Source organism: Phoxinus phoxinus (assembly GCF_949152265.1).
Source record: "Phoxinus phoxinus genome assembly, chromosome: 5".
Classification (NCBI taxonomy): Eukaryota; Metazoa; Chordata; class Actinopteri; order Cypriniformes; family Leuciscidae; genus Phoxinus; species Phoxinus phoxinus.
In genome coordinates this window covers 23,215,514-23,239,803 of record NC_136880.1, presented here as the reverse complement: position 1 = coordinate 23,239,803, position 24,290 = coordinate 23,215,514, and the positions used below count along the sequence as shown (strand labels likewise).

Here is a 24,290-nt window from a genome sequence, read left to right as displayed (position 1 = left end):
TAGTTGTGGTAAAAAAAGCATAGTCAAATTGTTCTCTGGCAGGCCATAAAGACATTTGAGGACACTCTAACCCTGAAGCACAATGCCATTAAACTGCTTGGACATCTTTATTGCAAAAGGAATATTACATGTTTAGATATGTTTAGACAATATAAATGGGTAAAATCAACAAGGCTCCAAATTCATTACTTGCATACATATATGGCAAGAGTTCTGAAAATGCCAAAATGAACAAATGACCCTGGCATGTTTTAAACTGAAAACAGCGAAGAGTGATTTTAGAGTACGTTAATAAGGTAGCCAAATTTCAGCCAGTTCCAAATAATCAAAATATCCAAATCCCAATTTGTGGCCTCAGTGCATAGTTATGAGTTCCAAGGAGAAATCGAGGGGAAATCCGAAAAACTTCCCAGATGTCCTCAAGATTGTAGTATAAGGATTCCGCAGAGGTCATCAAATCCCTGTGGTCTCGAGAAAGAAATCTATAGTAAGCCACAGTCTTCATACGGGATGACCACACTCACGCCGCCACAGTGAGTGCGAACAGAGAAAAGTTTCCATTTTGTGCTTTCCAAAACTGAATTTTCCCACATGTCATTTTCCCACATGCCCAGAACATGACAGTCTTATGTAAATCATTGGTTCAGGAAAGCTCGGTACCTTGGAGAAGTTCTCGTTTCCTTGTAGAATTGATGGATAAGAGTAAAACACATATAGGAGGACAGAAAACAACATATATGCCAGTTTTGTGGGGACTGGACATTGGGATCGCTCAGAGTCTCTGACAGCCCTGCTGTCCACTTCAGTTGACGGTGGGTACCTGGTTCAGGCTGTATTCTTTGGCCTTCAGTCTCAGGTTGGCGATACTGTTGGCCATATTCATGCCCTGGGCTGTGTTGTTGTTAGCGCATGATGGAGAATAAGTTGCCATTGCGCTGTAACGGAGAATTCAGGTTGTCAGGATGAGAGTTGACACTTTTCATTAATAATGGATCATTCAAACGCTCAGAAATGCATGTTCTGTCTCTATTCATTTTATTGACTTTGATGAAAAACTCTATATGGATAGCATATGTCACCACATTTCTAATTTCAAGACAATAATTGTATATTAATAATAATAATTAATACTTTTAATAGTTTTCACTCCCTTAGTTTAAAAAGGATGTTTACAGTAATAAAATAAAAAAACAGAAATCTAAAGTGGTATTTCTGGTAAGGAATTATATGAAATCTTTCATAAAAATGCTTCTTACTCAAGCCGTAGAGTTGTCTGAGTGATCCTTTAAACTGCTTTTCTTATTGATGGTTATGTATCACTGATGTAATTTCTGTTGGTTGAGTTTGCAGAATTCAGCTCCATGTAAATAGAAGTAAATCTAAGCTTTTATCCAATGCTACCGACATTGCAATTATTGGGTAACACTTCACAATGAGGTCCCATTAGTTAACGTTAGTTAGTTAATGCATTAACTAACATGAAGCGGTACATTTTGATAAATACAACTGTTCACTGTTAGTTCATTTTAGCGCATACACATTAAATAATATTGAAATATTATTTTTTCATTAGTTCATGTTAACTAATATAGTTGACAAATGGAATCTTACTGTAAAGTTGTATACATTTCATGGGAATTGAACCCTTGACCTTGAGGGTCTCATTCTAACACATTGCATGTTTAAATCGCATGGTTATACATTTGAAATGGTGGGATAGTTGAATATTTTAAACATTTATTTACAAGTATACTACTTTCATTCAACATTATGCAGATGCCGTCCACTTTCATGACCCAAAATATTGGTATAGCTCATGCATAACCAATGGAAAAAAATGAGGTGGACTTCTAACCTGTACGATGGTGAGCTGCCCCAGGACAGGTAGTCATTGGGTCTGGGAGCGGGTCGTGGGACAATAGGCTGCTCTACGGCTGTTACTTCTCCTGAGAAAGTCTTGAGCAACGAGGCATTTTTACTGGCCAACATTGCACGTTCGTTTCGACGAAACTTCGCCCGCCGGTTTTGAAACCACACCTGGAAAATCAAGAAAGGTGCTCACTTAGACATGTACATAATGTGACGAGCAGCCTTATCATCATACTGGAGCATTGTGTTTAGTTTGAGAAGGTAAAGTACAAGGATGCTGCATCCACATGACGACAGTGAGCACGATTACATTCTGTAGACCATGGCTAACCTGCACTCGTGCTTCAGTGAGGTTGACTCGGCGTGCTAAATCCTCCCGAACAAAAGCGTCAGGGTAGTGCGTCCTCTCAAACACTCTCTCTAAGGCCTGCAGTTGGCTGCTGTTGAACGTGGTCCTATTCCGTCTCTGTTTACGCTTCTTCTTCTCCTCTGAGTTGAGTTGCTCATCTGCACACACACACACATTTAAGGATGACATGAATATCCCCATTATAGCAGGTCTGTACTCATAACGGCCTAACTGGAAAAAGAATATTAAATTCTTAGAATTACGCTTAAGTCAAACTAGCAAATGGAAATTCAGCCAAAAGTCACAAACATGTCTTAGAAAAACTGCAAGTTTGTAATTGTTTAACGGAGAATTAATACAAATTATACTTAAGAAAAAAGTGATGATCCTTCTTAAACCCGTAAAGAGTGTGCAAGCAAGAACACTGATCCTTATTTATTAAAAATCAGCAATTTTTCTCCAATTTTATAAATTATCAACTGACATTTTAGGTTAATAAACCCGCTTACCCCATATGTTCTTTTGGGGGTCAATAAGACCCTAATCATGTTGTGAAAAAATGTGCACAATTATTATTATTTCTTGACTGTTCTTCATGATTACATAAAATCTTTTCAGAAATGTGACTTTGACAATGTTTCTGATGTTAGCTTTTTATAAACAGTGCGGGAAAATATTTTTAGAGGATAACTTTAGGGGTTTTATTAACGGAAGAAAATGTTATTAAATAAAGTATTTGATGTGTTGTAATACTTGTATGTCTTTCAGTCTAGATCTTATATAAATTATATTACACCTACAGAAATGGAACATAAAAAAATGTTTTTTTAAAGGTTTTATAGAATGATACATAAGCCAAAATATTAAATAAAACTACATGTATCAGTTTCCCACTTATTTTTTGTATTTGATGAAATCTATTTTCTTCTGTCTTCTACTTTTTGTTTCTAAAATTATTCTGGCTTCTTCTAGTAGTAAAATGCCAATTAGTAGGCTATAATGTCTAGGGGTTTTTTTTGGTCCGGTGAGAAACAGATAGTTTCAGACTCACTCCTCTTAGTTTGGATGGGCTACATCAATCAGTTCTTAAATCGCTCCATAAAACTTCCCAGAGAGGGAGAAAATACCACAGTGACGAATTGATTCGCCCCAATTCCTACAAGGCAGTAAAATAAGAAGAAAGTTGAAAGAAGAGTTTATCAGTACTAGGCCCAGAGCATGAACAGCTCCACATGTGACAGCTGTGTGCTTGGTGACAACGAAAAGCATCTCGACTTTATCGTCTTTTATCAGCTAAATGCGCTTATAGGCCTACTGGAGATTTAACTTCATTTCAGTATGGTTATTCAGAGGTCATTAAAATAATACATCTGAATTCACATCTCAGATGTTTTAATTGTTCGGGGGGGGGGGGGGGGGGGGGGGGGAATTACATAGCCTATAAATGCCCTCGAGTCTTAAATCGTGTGGTTAATAGGCCTTTTATTTCTCCGACGTACGAAATACACGCGCCCAACTATTAATATTTATTTAGCCTACGTTTATTTATTACAATTATTATTGTTTAGAATTATTATTTCGTTTTAATTTTCTTGGCTTCGTTGATTAAAAAATAAATATTAAAAATTGTATGTGCAAAAAATAAACAAAGCCCATTAGAGCATAGCCTATAGTTTTCGCAAAATAAGCAAGACTGCAATTTTAGCAAAAGGCTCCTTTAGGCCTATAATCATTTTCGTAATGTTTCACGTTTAAATGTATGGATATGAAGCCTAAAAATATAGGCCTGGCCTACAATGTTTATGCTAATAAATCATGATCTATAAAATTAAACGAACAGTTTTGGTAAACATAGCTACCCAGGTAGCCTATAGTTTGGAAAATGTAAACGGTATAACCACTTTATTGACTTTAATTCAGTAGTAATTAATTAATTGAAACTTTGGACTAGGCCTATTTAAATCTAAAACGTATAGTTCTATAATATTTACAATATCTAGGCCTATATTTCCTATTATGAATTTGCAGATAGATCACTAGCTGTTGGCTTCACTGAGGGGAAAATATTAAATAGGCCTAAATAGAAACTGTCCGACTGGTAAAATGACTGTAGGCTACAGTGAATTACACTAGGCCAATGAAAAGTTTAAAATGTTGTTTTGATATTGTTTTATTTTAACAAACCTTAATGGAATTAATCTATCGAAGAAAACTATTAGACCTGGCTGTAGGCTATTTTATTTTATTCAAGGCCTATTGTTTAAACGAATGGAGTTTAAAGCAACAACACACTACAAATTATGCCATTAATTGCTAACTTAACGCATGTAGTAGGCTAAATGAAGCACGCATTCAGAGTTGGAACTCGTGTTCTCTTGTAACGCTAATATGGGTGCCTAAAGTGACCCGCATCTTCGGTATCTTACTGATGTCTATCATTGTCACTCATCTGCTAACGGGACCGTTTTTGGCACGCTAAGGTGCTAATCACATCTAAGCTATTAGTTTACAGTGTGTAGGCCTAAGCTATGCCTAAGAATATTAGCGTGTGCAAATTCATCATTCACTCGTTAAATAATTGGGAGACCCTAAACAGAAGCTGACTAATGTCAATGAAGTAGCTCATTTTCCTTTCCTTTTTCTTTTTTAAGTTGAAATCTTAATTGGCTTTAATTATTCTTATTAAATTAGGACAAATCCGTCCTGATATTTCAATGTTATAATGTTTAAATACTGAAATAATCTCTGGGATCTTGCTCTGCTCATGCACTTACTCTCCTGCTGTGTCGTGTCGCTGCCGCTGGTAAGTCCCGGAGACTCCAGCATACTCCTGCCCGCCTCCCCTGCGCTCTCGTCCGCTTGAGCTCCCACCATCTCCCGCGCCTCCTCCAGATCCAACAGGTGGCTGACGGAAAAGTTCTTCTTAGCCTGCAAATGATCCTGATTCGCGGTGATCGGACTCTCCAGTCGGTTAGGAAACGTTGCTTGTCTGTCCATTACATGAGCATAGCTGGAAGTCATGACGCAAACTGACGAAACCCAAGATATCCTTTACCTTTAACCAACATGGGTTAAGTCTTGACCTCAAACAATCACTCTATATTCGACAAACAGATTGATTTTGATTTCTACATCCGTAGGTCAATGTGTCATATGGATCCAAACAAGCGTAATTATCGCTCTTTTACTTGACAATCATGCGTCTTTATGGAAAAAGGCATCGCCGAAAGACATCTCCAAATCTAGAACGCCAAAGTCTTCGTCTTTTTCTACCCGACGGCTCCCTCTTAGTTTCTGCAACAGAGACTTTCTCCTCTCGTTCCGAGAGTGAGGGAAGGAGTATTCTGGCGAGAAATGTTTGATGGCTCAGATGAACGATTTACGCCCAATAGTAGGAGGTCGGACGAGCCTCTCTCAGCTCCTTTCTCCGGTACTTCAAACGGCGCAGACTGGCGCTGAGGGGGGAGCCTGCGAGTCAAATACACGAGCATTTGAATCCCTGGGGAGGGATGATAGACATACAAGAAGTCCTAATTACGTGGCAATGTTTTTTTGTCGGCGTTTCTAACGTTTAACAAAGCAATATATATTTTCTCAACCCCTTAACATCCACACTGAAAAACTTAATAATTAATTGGTCAATTAGCCTATTGATGATACTTTTTTTGGGGGGTGGTCCGGATACAGTATTCGAGTTATACAGAAATACATAGCTACATTTATAAAAAGAAATATCCACCACATTTCTGAATTAAAAGTCACTGATATTTATTTTGGGTCAAATATAGACAAAGACTAGCCTACAATGTCTAATTAAATTTAGACAGGCCTCTAGTTTGTAATCTTTTATTGTAATTATTTCTTTAAAAAAAATTAAAAGCAGGTTTTTGTTGTCATATAGACTAGGCCTATTAATCCAAATCAATAGCGTAACAGGAAACCATTTTTGTTGTCATGCGTTTTCCCCCCCCCAAGATCAAAAATGTTTTGACCTTTTTATGAAAGAATACATTTTGTCAAAAATGACCTTGAAATCATTTTTTTTATTTTTCATTTATTTTTCATTTTATTTATTATGTCATTTTTGGTCCAACATTTGTCCTTGTCTCGAAAATCATTATTTTTGCCCGTTGTTCCACGTGGAATTAGATCACTGAACAGACTTAAATGTCTTAGTGATCATCACGATCACTTTTTTGCATGCAAATAGTCTGAAGGCCTAACCCTAAATCACAGGCTGTTGTGGTTAACTGATGTTAAGCTATATTAACACGAACACACAAAAATCAAAGTTACACACTGGCAAAGCTCTTATGGGTATCGTGCGTTCAGGCCATGATCGGTTTGCAAAGGATTTCGAAGCGTTGCGTGCGCTTTTAAAGAGTCTCTCGACAGGAGGGGATCGAGCTCTGCATGTGTCGCAATGACATGAGTTCAGGCTCCAAGCTGCCTCCGTCAGCCTCCTAGCCTAGGTCTGGGAAAAGAACACTTGATGCCATCAAAGGGGCGCAGATTGAATCCAGATGTGCAGTGCCTCTCTCGTTCTTTCCGTGCATTTAATTAAGGAGCTTGGATTGAGGAGATCTTTCTTCATCATTAGTTTTCCCCAAGATCCCATTTCTCCCTCGAAGCCCAGCTCGCTGCCCTGTGCCAGCGCAAAGCTTTGCTTTTATTGTTATTATTTTACTCTGCCCATAAATCTGCCACATATCGAAACATTGAGTCTTTTTGGGGAAAAAAAGAAAGAAATTGGAGGAATACAGGGAAACAAAACCAGGCCCATATAGTTTACCAGCAACAAAAGCTTTAATCAGGCTCCATAGCATGTTTTTCTTCATGAGCAGGGCTTAAGAGTAATCTGAATATGGATAAAGAAATACATTTATGCACTATAACAAAATTACAGTAATAAAAAGTCAACGCCTGACCTCTATTTTTCCCGAAAAGTATAGGCAATAAAAAGTCAAATTGTAAAGCGAACTGGATAAAGTAAAAATAATAATCTACCCTGAAACGATAAAACAATAGGCCTACATGTTTGCATAGAGAAAAAAATACAATAAGCGCACTTAGCCTAGCTATATTGAAATAGCCAATATATTGGTTATATGTATTAAAATGGTTTGGTTATATGTATTAAAATGTGGTGGTGGGATTTATTTGGAGGACAAGACATGCTCTGTATTTAATATCGAAAGAAATAGAGGCCATGATGGTCACACTGACAGCAACAAATAATATTTGACAATAAAACAAGACGCAAAACATATTTTCACCTTGTGAAAATCGTCGGTTGTCAATCGCATTATTGCTTGTAACCATGCAGACGGAAAGTAAAGACAATTAACTGAAAACAGTAGGCCTAGAAACAACCACCGAATCAAAACATTAATATAGGCCAATAATGATATTTTTAAGATCAGTTTTTAAACATGATAGCACTATTAGCCTATTTAGGTGAAACATTTTACCTAGTTCGGACAATGTATACGATTTAATTTTTTATGAGCATAATATAGGCCTAGGCTACAGTAGCCTAAGTCGTAAATAATGGAACTAAATTATTACTGTGGTTATTATTGTTTCAGGAATTTAGGAATAACATACAAAAAAAAAAAACTTTCACGTGCAACTTTATGCAATCCACCATCTATATGAAATTTGCTCCAAATAAACGAATGAATGAAATAAATAAAGTTAGTTAGGAATAACTCCCTAAACATTTGGACTGATATATTTTTTATCAAGTTTATTTGATCAGTCATAATACATAAGTAGCCTATAATAAGGTGAATCGACACAGGCCTATTAATAATCAAATTCGTTTTATTTAAAACATATATTTCCCCTATCGGCAACACGGAGGACAATAAGTTTCATGAAAGCAACTTCGTTTTGTAGCAGCGCACGGATCATTTGTAACAAGGATCATATCACATGTCCATATGAATTGGCGTTCATTATAGGATAATTATTATGATCAGACTCGGATCCTCTTGTAAAAAGGCCTCGTGCCGAACCTTTAATACATGCCACATACCTGTGTGCATCACAAACATACATGTGCACAGCTTACATTTGCTTCAGCATCGGGACATTTTCTCATAACATCACGTTATATTATGTTTGTCTAACGAGCACAGCAAGGAAAGAATCAAGGGCCTGAGAACTACAGTGCAACCTATCACATATAAACCCACATTAGTCGGAATGAAGAAAAAACAAAACAAACCTTAGTTTAAAAAGTCCATAAGTGACTATAAAAATCAGTTAATTTGGAGTTAACATTTTTATAGCCTCTCCCTTAGCAAAAGTGGACTTATAACACGGCTTTGTTTTCTTAGACATTACTTTAAAACAAAGTGCAAAAAAATATAAGATAAAGGCTAAGCTAGGTGTCTAACTTTCCCTTACGCCGCGCGAAACCCCCCCCCCCCCCAAAACATGTCCAGTAGTTATTAATGATTTATTGTAATCCAATTATTTAACCCATTTCGTTTACATACTGTGTCAAAAGCTACAATCTATAACTAATGCGTGGCCAGCGGCGTTAGTGCTCTGTATTTATCACAGACTTTTTACGTCTCATGTTACACACTTTTCCAAGTTGTCTGGAGAGGAACCACACTAAATTAAAAGCAGATCCAGAGGAATGCTGCTCTATGAAGATGAACTACTGTTCAAACAGGCACTAGTCTCATTCACACATCTAAGTTGTTTGGTATGGCACGCTCATATATGAATTTTCCATTAGTTTTATTTTAATGAGTATATTTACAAAGACAAACAAGTAGCCTAAAACACCTGCCTTGAAATTGTCTATACTGGAAAAAACTAAATATGATGATACGAATGTAAATTATTTAACAATCTTCAGCCCTTATTTATTTTAATACTGTGGCTTTTACTGCATTTCCAATCTTGTTAAAGGAAATTAGATTAGACTAAATGAGAGCCAGCGATAAATAAATCAATAAAAATAGCTAAATAAATAAAATAAATTACAACTGATACCTGGTGATAAAGCTTCTGAAATGTGTACTGCCAGTAACCACTCCAAAAAGGATATACTTTACCAAGACAACGCCTGATCAAATTCAAAACGTATAAACAACAGATCCCTTACAGAGATGAGTCTTACTTGTATTTTGCTATTCTCTGACCTCATTGCTGCAATGCAGAGCAATAGGGCCAACAACATCCCCGACTACAACGCTGAAACACAGCAACAATGATCATTTCCCTATCGTCTCGGTTGTCTTAGTTCATAATATATTGGTCATCTTGGCCTGGAGAGCAGCATTTAAGCACCACCTCTTCATTCCAGAGACCTCAAGGGACTTAAAGCTGTTTGGAAATTAGGCTCATTCTTATATTAACCCTTTGACCCTGCCGTCCGACGGGCTGAAGCCGTGAAGATGAAGGCCAGAGAGGCTAATTGATGGCCATCGCTGAGGGGAGAGAGCATGAAAAGATAAACAAAATTAAGAGCAGTGATGAATATCACCTCTGAAGGAGCGAGAGGCCAGGAGAAGTAGTCATTTATTAATGGGAAGTGTTAGGCCGTTAGCCCAGTTATTGAGTGATGGGCCAATGGCAGGGCCTTATTGCAGGTCCTCGTGGAGAACTGCGATCATAGGCCGTGATAGGAGAATAGTGTTGGTCTGCTTCAGCTTTTCCCAAACACAGATGTAAGATGACTGTGCAGATTGCAACGCTAATTCAATTTTCCCTTATTTGTCTATTAAATTCAGATTTTATCAGCAAGGCCTGGTTCTGAAATCAGAGGCCTATGGTTTCAGGAAAGAACCATGTAACACAGACAGAGATGTGAGACAGTTGATGTGGATTTGGGAAAGAAAACAGTTACTGTATGTGTGCATTGGAACATTGAAAAAGTCTGTTGACACCAAAGGTCCAACTTCACAGCGCTGCCTATTAATATCTAATAAAGTTTCCTGAAAACGTAATGACCATTAGTCACAATATGAGGAATTTCTCTGTGCTGCCACAATGAGGGGCTCTGATAGAAAACACATGGGCTGCAAAAGACGGAGCGAGCCCATCAATGAAAATATGATAATTGTGTTTCTAAGACTGAATACATTACTATATGTCAAGACAAAAGACACATTTAGGCCAAATCCATAAAGTCATATTTCTTTCCGAAACGATGCCTAAGGACAAATGTCAAATCAATTTGTCACGGGACATTGAGAAGAAGCAAATATGGGATATTAGCGAAGAAAGACTGTGTTATTTAATTATTTGGGATTGACGAGATTCAAAAATTGAAAACCGACTATATTCTGATTATATTTAGCATCAGCTCTCTATAAAGTGCTGACAACACTGGGTGAGAAACACTCATTGAAATACACTAAATGTTTGGGGTTGGTAAAAATGTATGTTTAAATGTGAATATATTTTAAAATGTAATTTATTCCTTTGATGGTAACGCTGTATTTTCAGCATCATTACACCAGTCTCCAGTGTCACATGATCCTTCAGAAATCATTATAATATGCTGATTTGCTACCCAAGAAACATGTCTTGTTATCAATGTTGAAATTGCTTCATATTTTTGTGGAAACCATGATTCTTTGATAAATAGAAAAAAAAATAGTATTTATTTGAATATAAATATTTTGCAACATTATAAATGTCTTCAATTGAATGCATCCTTGCTAAATATAGTATTAATTTATATATATATAAAAAAAAATCCTGATTCCAAACTTTTAAACAGCAGTGTACACTAAAAAAAAAAAACTTAATAAAAAACATTGTTAAGATCAACAAACACATGTTCATCAAGGGTGGTGTTAAGATTTATATACTTAGCTCTAATGACCCACATAATTTCATCACACTGTAACCTTTCTGAATGAGCCTTTGAATCTCAGCTAATGAACATTTGAGAGCACTTAATCAAAAATAAGCTTTGTTTTATGACCAGGATATGTATAAGCCATCATTTCACTCTTTAGGTTTATTTATACTGAGTGAACCAACCCTAAAACACACAAATAAGAAATAAATCAACACGCTGATGCAGCGAGCGCTGCTGAAGTTTCTAAACACTCCACTCTCAGACACAAAGGCTGCTTGTCATTCCTCCTCCGCATGCCAACTCTAGCAGGACTTCAGAGAGTGTTTTCATCGACTATCACCCATTAACTCAAACAAATTGGCAGCCAACTTTTCCACCAATATGATGGGATGTAAGAGCTGAGGAGCCTGAGGCGAATGTTGGCATGGCAGCAGAAAGGATTCAAGCAGGAAACAGGAAATTAGGTTTCAAAATATTTTAGATTTGCGCAGTGCAAACACAGTTTACACATAGCACACATAGCATAGACTGGAAGCTCAGCGTTCAAGCCTTGCTTCCCAACAGATGCAGTTCTACACGCCTGGGAATCTGAAAACTTGTCGAAATTGTTGCGGAAGACATTAACATTAAACGTAAATTTATGAATTTATCAGAGCTGTCTCCTGCAGATTTTATGATTGTGTTTAAACTAATTTTAAATAAAATGTTGTTTCATGCTCAAATTATCATTATCAATTGTCTGTAAAATAAATTCTATAATTGAAATTAGAGCGTGTTCTAAAACCGAAATATTGCATAATGATTTCATTTCATTTGATCAAAAAACATAGTACAATAACAAATAGAAGCAATAGGAAACTGACGTGCATTACAACACATTCAAAGTTTTAAACACACATTCTTTGATAAAAAAAATTATAGGCAAACATTTGATAAAACCTATCTAATGTTGAGCATGAAAGAAACTCGACATAATTTATGGGCAGGAAATTGCCAGTCGGGTATTCTCTGAGACAAGAGGTTAAAGAAAATCAAGCCAGCTCCATGAACACATGCAGCCCAAGTTCAGAGGTCCTTTTAGCCGTTTAAAATGGTAACATTTAAAAAGATCTTGCACTACTCGGTCAGGAGAAAAGGTAAGGTAAATAAATGCTTCAAGAAGGGCAAATAGCCAAAGTGTATGGATGTACTTGCATATGTCTCTCATGTGCACATTCACATCTCTGATGTGTTTAGAGGCCACGTGCTCTCTGGACAACCCTGACCTTACGGAGGATGTGTCCCTTTTCCTAACCACCAATGGACTCCCTTAATTTCAAGTCCTGACCTTACAGCTGTCCACATCTGCAGTGAGTTTGGGATGCCGAGACCCAGAGCAGGGTGGACAGCGCTCTTTCCAACTCCTTGTCCACTTGGAGAGACCCCTTCTGGGCTTGGTAAAACTGATTAGTAAGAGACAGCTGTGTAGGATCACGAAAGACAAAAGGTTTATTTATTATTTGAATTGTATATTGAATTGTGTGTGCTTTTTGTAATTTTGTAATTTTCAAGTAATGAAAATTCAAGGAGTAGTTCACTTCAGAATTAAAATTTCCTGCTAATTGACTCACACCCATGTCATCTAAGATGTTCATGTCTTTCTTTCTTCAGTCGAAAAGAAATTAAGATTTTTGAGGAAAATATTCCAGGTTTTTCCTCCATATAGTGGACTTAGAGCAACGGACAAATGGCTCTATGATCCCAGCCGAGGAATAAGGCTTATCTTGACAAACGATCAGCCATTTTCTAAAAAACATTATATAATGTTCACGACTTCACGCATTACGCAATCAAGTTGGAAAGGTCAGGCGGTAACCTGAAGTGGAAAATGTAGGGTAGGGCACAGAGGTGGACAGTAACAAAGTACATTTACTTGAGTACTGTACTACTCAAGTACACTTTTTGAGTAGTACTTTACTTGAGTATTATTGTTTCTGGAAACTTTTTACTTTAACTTCACTACATTTGAAAGACAAATATCGTACTTTTTACTCCACTACATTTCTGTTAAGGTCCTTGAGTAGAAAGTAGTAATGTCAGTCTGGGGATGATTTTGGTTGCAGGGGTTACATTTTGGTTGGAATTGAATGTCGGGTTGACGTCAGAACCCAACGTCGGACAGACGTTGGATTTTGTTTGGAAATAAAAGTTGGGTTGCCAATGCCAAAAAACTTGGCCAATGCCAATGCCAAAAAACTTTAAATAGGGCACTATTTGAGGGAACAGGCATTTGGGGGTCTGAAACCATTGTGGACGTTATTGAGTGCACTTATTCAATCTCACATTCAATCCCACTACTGGAACTGTGTTCTAGAAATAACTTTGATATTGATATGAGGGTAGGCAGGCATAGATTCAGAGGCATAAGGTACTGAAAGTATTACCTACAACAATGAAATGATCTCAAACTTTCATAGAAAATATTTTTTAAATAAAAAAGTTGCCAGAAACTTAATAGTCATATGACTAGAATGCAGTTAATTTATAGTCTTAGATTTGTACTACTACTGTTTGTATTTAGACTTCAAAATTGATAAAAGTTGTGTTATTTTGTGAAGATCCATATGATCAAAACATAAGCATCATAAACTTCTAACAGAACTTATTTTGTGCAAAAATCCAATAGCCAATAGAAAACATCCTATGGGGTTTCTGTCGAGGGAACCAGGGTGATGTAACTTCCGGGTTGGCATACAAAAATATGTCATCACTGCAGCACTCTATATCAGTGCTTGGAGAATCAAATTTGAGGACCAGAACTAACTCTTGTATAAACGTGTTTAAACACAAGGCTTTCATGAGTTTTATGTGTTTGGCCTTAGGACTGTCATTCAAGAATGAATTGAGCGCACCAGTTAGTGGAAGCTGAACATTCTTCAGGGAGTGTGTTACCATCAGAGACTTCCCTCATGTTTTCAATTACCATTAGGACCAATACATCTCCCTTTCCTGTACAAAAGCCAGGTTCCTTGATCTAGCCCCAAATGCACTCACTCATACACAATCAAACTAAAGTCATGGTCAGCTGCAGAAATTGTCAAAACCCCAGTGCCCCTATCAATATCTTGTTCCCATTGACCTAAAGTCACAGAGCCCCCTTTTCCAACCAAAAGCACTCAAGCTCATCCAGAGTTCAGCCAGAATCCCTGCATATTCCATTTCAAACAGTAGCGATCTCAATAGAATGCAAAATATTCAGCATGTCCAATCTGGAGAGTCATATATATGCCTATATGTATTATATTTATGCCAATGTGACCGGGGTGAAGACAGATTTGACAGGCTGTTGAGGGAGGTGATGAAATGAGTGAGACCATACGTTGTATGTAAGAAGGTTACTTAGAGGACTTGCAACAGGGTCGGCCGGCCAACCTTAATTCAAATGTTATCAACCGACATCTTCAAAATGACCAAATGTTGTTGATTTTATCATTGTTGGCAATGTAATGTAATTAACTATAGTAGCTATTTTTGCCCGTCAGCTGTGTAGTATGACACAATGCATGTATGCCACATTATGGCATCAATTTAGTGTGGAGAGATGCATTTAACAGTTGTTTTTTTGTATTGAAATAAATTGGGTAATATTGAGCAAAAACAGACAATATCTTGTCTAAAATAACACAATGTTAACTTTTTATTTATTGAACTGTTGTATAAAATCAATATCAGATTTTCACTCATGATATTCGAAACAGCGCTGATATTGCACTCGTTATGCATGTGAATTTGCTTAATCATGTGATATAAATATAGGGAAAAAAATGATACAGGGGCCTTGCACTCTATAGGCTAAATCACGCAGTGAGTTGTTGCCCTGCTTCATGTTCATCATCAATCAATTGTATAAAATGGAAAATGACATAGGTCTGGAGTGGGGCAGGGTGGGTGCGTTAAATAATTTTAACATGTTATTTTTCCATAACTAAGTAATTAAATTAATACGTTAAATCGACAGTCCCAGAGTTTTAAAACACTACGATGTTATGTTTAGGCCTATATATTATTTTAATTTGTATTGTAATTGATTAAATAGAATATAATGTATTACATACCCAATAGATGTCTCCACCTACTGGTGTATCGTTGTAACCTGCAGAAAAAGTTGATGAAAAATCCCAACCACCACCCATACACGGACAATCTGTCTGGAAGTCACAAACGCATCAAGTGATATGAACAGTCCAAAGTTAGGGTCCTATATCTGTGCTTTTATGCATAAAGAGGTATGGCACAATATTATCTTGTAATATTATATCGCCTTTTCTGCTATTTACTTTTTTAAAGGATCGCTCATATTTACAAACTAGACATTGAGACATTGACATAGATATAGAGCTTGGCAACTTGCAATATAAGCACTGGCCACAGTATAGAAGTTTTCCACGAATTTGTCTGGAACCACTTCCCATTTGCTTTAAACATGGGTGCGCTGTCCTGTGGAAACTGCTTAGCAGTGGATGTAACTTCAGCTGATGTGTCTGACCACCAACTAAACATCTGGGGTTGAAGAAAACTTCCTGAGGCCTGTGGCAGGGTCTTAACCCAGATACTGCTTGTCAACAACGGTTGGTTTAGTCTTGGGTGATAATAAAAATGTTAACACCCTCACAGTTGCATTGAAGTTGAGAGAACTTAAAAACTTGAGGCAATCCTCTTTAAGACTTGGAATGTTGGAACACACACAAGTTGGAATGTGCTTTCATCAAACATAATAAGTTCTGTCAACTCAAATACAGTATATTGTAATTGCGGATCCAAGTTCAAGAGGCATTCATTTTAAGTTAAGCTGACCATAATAGCGATATAAAAGTTTCTTAGTTTGGCTAACTTGTTCATCAGCAAACTGACACAATTATATAAATATACATCTATCTATGCACCAAAAAAGTTGTACATATATATTAATTGAAATAGAAGATACTTCACCAAAGGGAACACTAATCACTCTAATGGTGAAAACTGAAATATAACAACTTTTGCAACAAAATATAATCAAATAAACTAGAGCTAAAACAAATATTAATTCTGAATTACAATATGTATGTCATCATCAGTCCCCATGATGGCGCAAATCCTAGAGAAGGATTTCACACATTTGTTTTGAGCAGGTGACGTAGCATACAAGGCCGTTCGTCCAACACTCTGCAGCACGTAAGGAAGAGAAAGACTCTGTTATTGAGTCTTCACTTTTTCACAATTGGCTCCGTTGCCCAACTTAAAAGGGGGACATGAGATATATATATAGCAGATAGCGCAAGCAGCTCTACACCTTATCATGAGAATAGTGGCACAGCCGGTGTTTATCATAGCGAGGCAATGAACGGCGGCAGCGCCGACCTACATAGTGGTTAGTGCAAGCAAAGCCATACACCTTTATGAAAGCAACGGCACAGCCGGGGATTTATCATAAAAAAGCAACTGAATGGTAGTGTATTAAAGACAGTACCACACATTGCTGAGGCGGGGGGGGCTGCTTAATTAATGTAAGTAAGCAGCAAGAGCAATTCATGCTTTATACAAGGCAGAATGCCACACTGAGGTGGGACGCTGTTTATGTCGTAAGCACGTTCAGAAAACAGGGACCTGTGGGACCTATGCCAGCTTTTTGATTCAGCCTGGGTGCGGCAGGCAGAGGCGAAAATCACAAGTAGTTCAGCTGGAAGCGAGGCACGAGGATACTGACTCTCCTGCCTCCGGCTGCCGCTGCTTCCTACTCCATGGCCTTTGGGCAGTGGAGGGTGTAGGCCTAAGCGCTTCAGCGGCCTGCTTATCATCAAAGATGATGGTGATATGGAGGCGAAGGATCCTGACACTCCTTCATAACTTCACAGTGAGGATAGCCTGGTCTTTTCAATGCTGAAAGAAAATGTCATAACAAAATGCAAAGCAGGAGAGCGGGAATCCAGTGTTGTCCGCTGGTTGGAGCAAATCTCATCGGCAAGCAGTAAACGGCTTCTTGAAGTCAGAACAGCTGTCTGAAGGAGAAAGATTCGGAGGAAATGCCGTTCAGTGTTGCATTATATAGAGAGCGTTGCTGCCCCAGATTCGCACGGTTGAATGTCATTTGCGCTTGCAAGGGAATAGCATGATTCAATCAGGCTTCAGTATTTCTAGGAGAGTTGCTTCTCCATGACGTTATCGATGACGCAACGTTGAGAGAGCGATATTGAAAGGGAACCAGTCATATCAATAGAAATCCACGATAGGAACATTTACATGAGGGCAAAATATTTATCTGCGTATTTCTGTACTGCATTGATGAACAGAAAGCTGCTTGGTTTGAAAGTGACTTCTGTGTGAGCTGTGCCTCATCGCTAACTTATTGACAAAAGACCTTTTTTTTTTGCTAATGTCATGTGACTGCATCTTCAGGCTGAAACTGCAGTATAACATCCACAACAACATCCATGTGCTTGTCTCATCTATTTAACACCATTAAAATGCCACCTCTTGTGTAAGTATCAGAAAAAGCAAACACTGGCTAAATCCATTAGTTTAAGTGGATGATAGGGTTAATAGCTAGTTTATTTAGCTAGCTCAAAATGTTCTTTTGTTTTCCTTCAGCCCAATAAATAAACTCTTGCCCAGATATGGGCTGATTACAACTGAGTGAGTCTCTCAGCCGCATATAGAGAGAAAGAGCGAGAGAAATGTGGGCTGTGGGATGTTTACAGAGGTAATTGAGTGTAGGGGCTCACCTCAGGGGCTTTAGAACAAACGCTCATAGCCATACTCCCCGGTTTATTATGCTTTCCCATATGTTTATTAGACAAGACTGGGCCTCACCCAAATACACAACCCAGTTTGTCACATAGGCACAGGCACACCTAAGTGCAGTGCACTGAATATTAAAATGCACTCTTGGCATTAATTTGCTTTCAGAGTTTTTACAAGATTCTTTATGCAGCTCTAAAATAATTATGTGTTATTAGACCTATGTCAACAAATGCTGCTTTTGTAGTTGATCAATACTATTGTGATGGCCTTGAGGGCCTATGTATCTGTGGTGTCCAAGCCAGCATTTCAGGGGGCTCACATCTGTTACCAATTGGACTTCTCCACTGCCCATCTGTGCTGAGGTTTGCCTAGGTAATCTCAGTCTATTGGGATCCCAAGTCTGGAGGGAACAGCACAACGTCCATTATAAACCCACCACCATTAGCATTACAGTTGCGTAATTGTTGCAATGCTCATTGCAAACCAGGAGAACAAAAGAAGGCCTGAAGCAGCCTCTAGCAGCAGAGATGATGGAAATCATTTCAAGTTTGCCATAAACATGACTCTCTGACATAAATGCCTCCTGGCAGGACTGGTGGTGCCTACTTGCCGAATAGAGTAGCGTCAATTATAGTCAGAATGATGGAGGGAAAATACCTGCGCTCTCAAGATTTGCTGATTTATTACAGAAATTATTGCAACCACTTGTCGTGTTTCTTATAGCGCACTGTCATTCACAAACAAGCCATATCATGCAATGCTAATAGTCCAATTTGGTTGTTCAATTATATGCTATTTTCTTGAGGTTGGATGTGTTGTTTGGTGAAAAGTGGAAAGCTGTGGGTTTTATTCTGAGTAGATCTAAGAAAGGTCTAAATTTAGTAATTTTTAAAAGCCCAAGTCTAATTAGGAATGCATGTAAACCTCAATAATGCTCAGTTGTGTTCATGTTTGGTTTGTATTAGGGAACAAAGGAAGTACATGGTGTTCTGTTGATCAAAACCATCGAGAGTGACTCAACAGCACCAGACTAGCTTGCAGTCTGTGCACATGAGGAGCAAATAAAGTGTGCTATGGCAAGCCGTTTTAGCTTTTATTCATTTCCAGGATATGAATTCTTGATATCAACAATTAGATTTTTGATATCAACAATTAAATTTTTTGATATCAAAAATGTAATTGTTGATATCAACAATTGAATTCTTGATATCAACAATTGAATTCTTGATATCAACAATTGCAATTGTTGATATCAAAAATGTAATTGTTCATATCAACAATTGAATTGTTGATATCTGTAATTGTATTTTCACTAGTGAAATGTCACAATAGGCTGCCATTCAAAATCAATTGTTGATATCAAGAATTGATTTCTTACTAGTAAAAATGTAATTGTTGATATCAATAATTACATTGTTACTAGTAAAAATGCCAATTACTGATATCAATAATTCAATTGTCACTAGTTGAAATGTCTATTCTTGATATCAACAATTGAATTGCTACTAGTAACATTTTTCATTTTTGATATCTGAAAATGTATTTATGATATCAATAATATTTCAGATATCTAAAATGGCTTTCTTACTAGTAACAATCACATTCATGATATCAGAAATTAACATTGTCACTAGTGAAAATGGGATTATTGATATCAAAAATTAACATTGTTACTAGTAGCAATTCAATTGTTGATATCAAGAATAGACATCTCAACTAGTGACAACTGAATTCTTGATATCAAAAATAAAGGTTTTTACTAGTAAGAATTGTATTTCTGATATGTGAAATTGGAATTTCTACTAGTAAGAAATCAATTCTTGATATCAACAATTGATTTTGAATGGCAGCCTATGGTGACATTTCACTAGTGAAAATACAATTACAGATATCAAGAATTAAATTCTTGATATCAAAAATTAAATTCTTGATATCTAGAATTAACATTTTAACTAGTAAAAATGTAATTGTTGATATCAAGAATTAGCATTGTTACTAGTGGAAATGTAATTCCTGATATCAAAAATGGCCATTGTTACTAGTATAAATCTAATTCCTGATATCAATAACTATAATTTTAACTAGTGAAAATGTAATTGTTGATATCAAGAATTCATATCCTGGAAATGAATAAAAGCTAAAACGGCTTGCCATAGTGTGCTCTGGCACTGCAAACCCCATAAACCTGTGCAAAGCTCTGAGATTCTGAAGAAACAAAGAAAAAGTCTCTGATAAGTGATATGGAGAACAGGAGGCACTGCATAGTGTTTACTGAAGGTATGTTGAGTGATGATATCCACAACAGTAAAAATATAAAATCAGCAGTTCAATAAACAAGAATATAATTCCAATTGTAACTTCCATTTTAGACACAACCAGTAACTTTGTGTATTTTTGCTTCGCCAATTAAAATTGTTCCAATTAAAGTAAAAGCTAGAAGTCTTTGCAAGTATAGGGTGCTTTCGAAACATTTACAAATCTTTAGTTTCTAATCAGAGGATCGGAACTTGATCAAACTCACCAAGTCACATGATTTCATCATTTATTTTTTTATTTTTTTATTCTGATGGTTCACTGCTAGGTTTATGTATCTTTATCTGGTGAACTATTTAGTTATGTTTTAATTACAATTAAAGGTAAGCACCCCAAAAAAATTTATTCTGTCATAATTTACACACCATGTCATTCCAAAACCGTTAGACTTTCGTTCATCTTCGGAACACAAAATAAGATATTTTTAAAGGGGACATATCATGAAAATCTGACTATAATCGGGTCCCCGGTGAAAAGCAAACGTCATCCAGAAAATGTGAAAAGTGACAACCCAGTGACGTTGTTTTGGTAAACTTTTCTCTGCAAGCATGTCAAAAAAATAAACCGATCAGATTTCACTCCCCTTCTGATGTAGGAAGGGGATCTTATTATAATATTACCGGCCCTTAATCTGCACGTTTCCATCCACAGTAGGGCTTTGACTCTGAACTTCGTTAAAAGTTCACAACACAACAAAATACAGAAACACGCTGCAAAAGTTCACAACACAACCAAATACAGAAACACGCTGCAAAAGTTCACAACACAACCAAATACTGAAACGCACTGCAAATAGCAACGGCCACAACATAAATGTTTCCAGGGGACCCCAATAAGTGACGAACATGCTTATTATAATTTCCAAACGGAAGAGAGCATCCCTATGCCCTGCTCCCTTCGAAGGGCAGAGCCCTTGAAGTGGAGACTTTGGAGTGAGCAGGGCACTTGTGTGCCATTATCTAGCCGTTTGGAACGCACTTGGCGAAGGGAGCAACGAAAGACAGCGCAATTTCCTCATTATTTTCACCTGGGATGTTCCCCTGACAACACAGCATGGTGTCCATCAGCTGAATAGCTGTTCTTACGACAGAAATGTCTTATTATTGCTGTTAACACAACTGTTGCAAATAAATATACTTTTTATGCAAAAAAGTTTTTAAAATATGCCTTATATATCTGTGTGTGTGTCTCAACTTCAAAACTCGCCATATTATCTTTGGACCCTGCATTAGCCTACTTAACATTATTTCTTATTCTTTCCTGTTATTAAGGTTATTCTTAAATGTTATTATTCTTAGCTGTTATTCCTACCTACTGAAACTTATTTAAACATGACTTGACAATAACTGTACAATACAACTGAAGTATAGATTTAAAAGAGTATAGTATTTCTTAATTTGCCAGTGTTTTTTCTGGCAAATTTGACAAGCTATATTAAATTATCTGGGGGGGTATTTTGAGCTGAAATTTCACAGGTAGGCTACATTCTGGGGACACCATAGATTTATATTGTGAAAAGGGGCATAATATGTCACCTTTAAATTATTCACTCATAAAGACATGTTTCTTTCCTGAATAAACAAGTGTTTTTCAACAACGGTTGAGTAGGCCTAAATGATTATTGGTGAATTCGAATAACTACATACTAGCCTACTCTTGCTACTTTTAGCTACTAGGCCTATATCCTTCAGGCATAAATAGTAAGAGTATAATTCAATTCCGAATTCAGGATTTGGCTCAATAATCAATGTTTTTAAACGAATCGGTTAAATAAATGATTCAATGATTCATTGAGAGAGTGGCTGCAAGGTTACCAAAAAAAAGTGTAATGCTGGTAATTTACCAGTAAATAAAACTGTAAGCCCCTTTACAGTCTTTATGGACAAATTACCAAAGATGTGTGAACATGGCCCTTTTCAAAAATACCAGTAAATTTTTTTTTTTTTTTGCAATTATAACGTTACCAGTAATGTGCTCTGTGTGAACGCGGAATAAAGATTATTCATAGACTGTAAAAAAAAGAGGTAACGTTAGCTTGATCGCGTCGACGAGGTCAGACTGGGCTTACGTGAGAAATCTGCTTTGGGCCAATCATAAAGTTCTTATGGGGATGACTTGATTACTCAGCGCTGTTTTTAATCTTTTTAATAGTTTTTCTAGGCTATGTACATATGCGCAAGATGTTAACCTTTGACCGTTGCCACGTCTCGCTGCTTTTTTTCGAGACCCTGCCGTCTTTTCCCTTCATCAGCGCTGCGGCTCTGCAGTTGCTGGATATAATGCACGTCTTGTGTATATACGAGCAAAACGTGTTCTGTTTGGTCATCCCCAAGCTTTTTACTCAGACATCAAGAAATGTTGTCAAATTGAACAGTGAACTAAAGCGCTTCTTCTCATGCTGGCGAATGAAGACAACGGCGCGGCGATTAAAGATCACTTCCGATGACTGACATCACATAATTTACAGGTATTTTGGAGCTGATGTGTGTATGGTCTCTTACCGGTCAAAAGCTGGAACGCCGTTGCAAACAGCATATTTGTTTATTTACCGGTAAAGTCATTCTAATAATTTACCGTGTGGGAAAGGGGCTTGTAGGCCTACGTGTGAAAGGGGCTGACGACTCACTCATTAAGTCAGTCACTGCTGCCACCTACTGGCCTGTAGATGGATAATGCTAACCTGCAAAAAGGGAAAGGTAAAAATGTATAGGCTACTGTAGGCCTAAACATTCTTTATGAAAATGAATACCCCAAATCGCACGAAATCTAACACATAAACCCACATATTCTAAGTTGTGTAGGAACATACTACTTGCAAAAAGAGTTAGTGAAAAAATCTCCACTACTACTAATGCAATCTATCTGATTCATGTATTTAATTTCATTAGGTATCTAAGGTTAAAGGCTTTAACCATTAAAATGCTTTTTTTTTTTTTTTTTAGTAATGGCCTAAGTGATGTCACATTCTTTCACCTCATTTATGAGCCTCTGTGTATAGTAAGACACATCCAGTGAAGAAAATCCCTTCTTAGCAATTTACAGTAAACTCATAATTTTTTCATAATTGTAGGGAAAGATATATTTTTGCGAGGGAAGCCTGCAAATAGCCTTCCTGTGGTGAGTGTTGTCCATGTAAACAGGCCGGTTGCTAGGGAGCGGAGCTGTCAGATGATGTGTGTTATTGTGGAGCTCCGGGCCCTTGGCACGGCGAAAGCGAGCCTGAGATCAGAGCGCAGATCTGGGCCGCTTCTCCACCTCGCTCCCTGAGATCTCTTAAAAAGCCATTAATGAACATCTGGTTGAGATTACTTCAATATTGCCATCAGCAAGAGAGCGCTGGCAAACACAGCAACCCACTATGTGTGGCTGCACTTTTCCCATTTCTCCCCTTCACTCTGGGCTTAAAATAGGTTATGTGTTCTTTTGAGTATCATTTATGATAATGAGAAAATAAGCAGCTGGTACAAACTATTGTCCCCCGTGAACCCTGATCTAATATCAGCCCCATGTCGTCAACATTAATGCACAAAGTCAATTTGTCCAGTACAGCTGAGGTGTTTGGTATGAGGCTATTCATGATGGATATTGCTGTTTATTATGTAGAAAGTCCTGCATCCTGTTTTGCACATTTCCATCAGCTGATTCACTGAGCAGGATGTGGTTTAAGCTGTTGAAGGCACTGTGAAAATGGACCACGGCTATTAATAAATGAGTCATTTAACTCAAACCGAGATTTCATAATATGCCATGTTTTTAGAAATCATGCTTCAGAGGTCTGTAAATAGATCCAAATAAAACACCACTGCATTTCTGCACTAGCCACAGGTGTCCCAGACTGACATTCATTTATACTCTTCACGTTACATTGATATATGATGACTATGACTAAATGATGACATAAATCAGACATGGTGCACAAATAAACTCATTACTTGTTTATTAAACCTTATTTGAGGGCATAGACACAAAAGTTATTTTAAACATTACATTTTATCGGTGTGAATGAGTAACAACAAGCCATCAAGCTAAAACTCACGTTGGTTGATTAAGCTGTGTACTGATTTTCATAAAAAAAACTGTAGTATTATATATCCAGCAGTCCTAAACTTTTGAATGTTGGTGTACATATTAGTTACTGTGCAATACTATTTCTTTTATGTATAAAAT

General features: G+C 37.2%; 1 protein-coding gene across 8 annotated transcripts; it reads right to left on the bottom strand.

Moving 5' to 3' along the window:
• Positions 1–83: 83 nt before the first annotated feature.
• On the bottom strand, positions 84–22,831 carry prrx1a (paired related homeobox 1a). Of its 8 annotated transcripts, none has more exons than XR_013797837.1 (6): positions 22,625–22,763; positions 4,993–5,686; positions 2,201–2,376; positions 1,856–2,037; positions 1,257–1,331; positions 84–935 (listed from the first exon to the last, which is right to left on the bottom strand). XR_013797837.1 is itself a non-coding variant. In XM_079614028.1 (6 exons), exons 3-6 carry the CDS (start codon positions 5,237–5,239, stop codon positions 803–805), a joined length of 738 nt encoding a protein of 245 aa, XP_079470154.1. In that variant the 5' UTR covers positions 5,240–5,686; positions 12,379–12,511; positions 22,625–22,800; the 3' UTR covers positions 84–802. The 8 variants fall into 8 exon arrangements, 6 of the variants coding, with proteins under 6 accessions (XP_079470154.1, XP_079470156.1, XP_079470152.1 ...); XR_013797838.1 differs by having other exon boundaries at positions 4,993–5,717; positions 22,625–22,729; XM_079614028.1 differs by lacking the exon at positions 1,257–1,331 and adding an exon at positions 12,379–12,511 and having other exon boundaries at positions 22,625–22,800.
• Between the last annotated feature and the right edge of the window lie 1,459 nt (positions 22,832–24,290).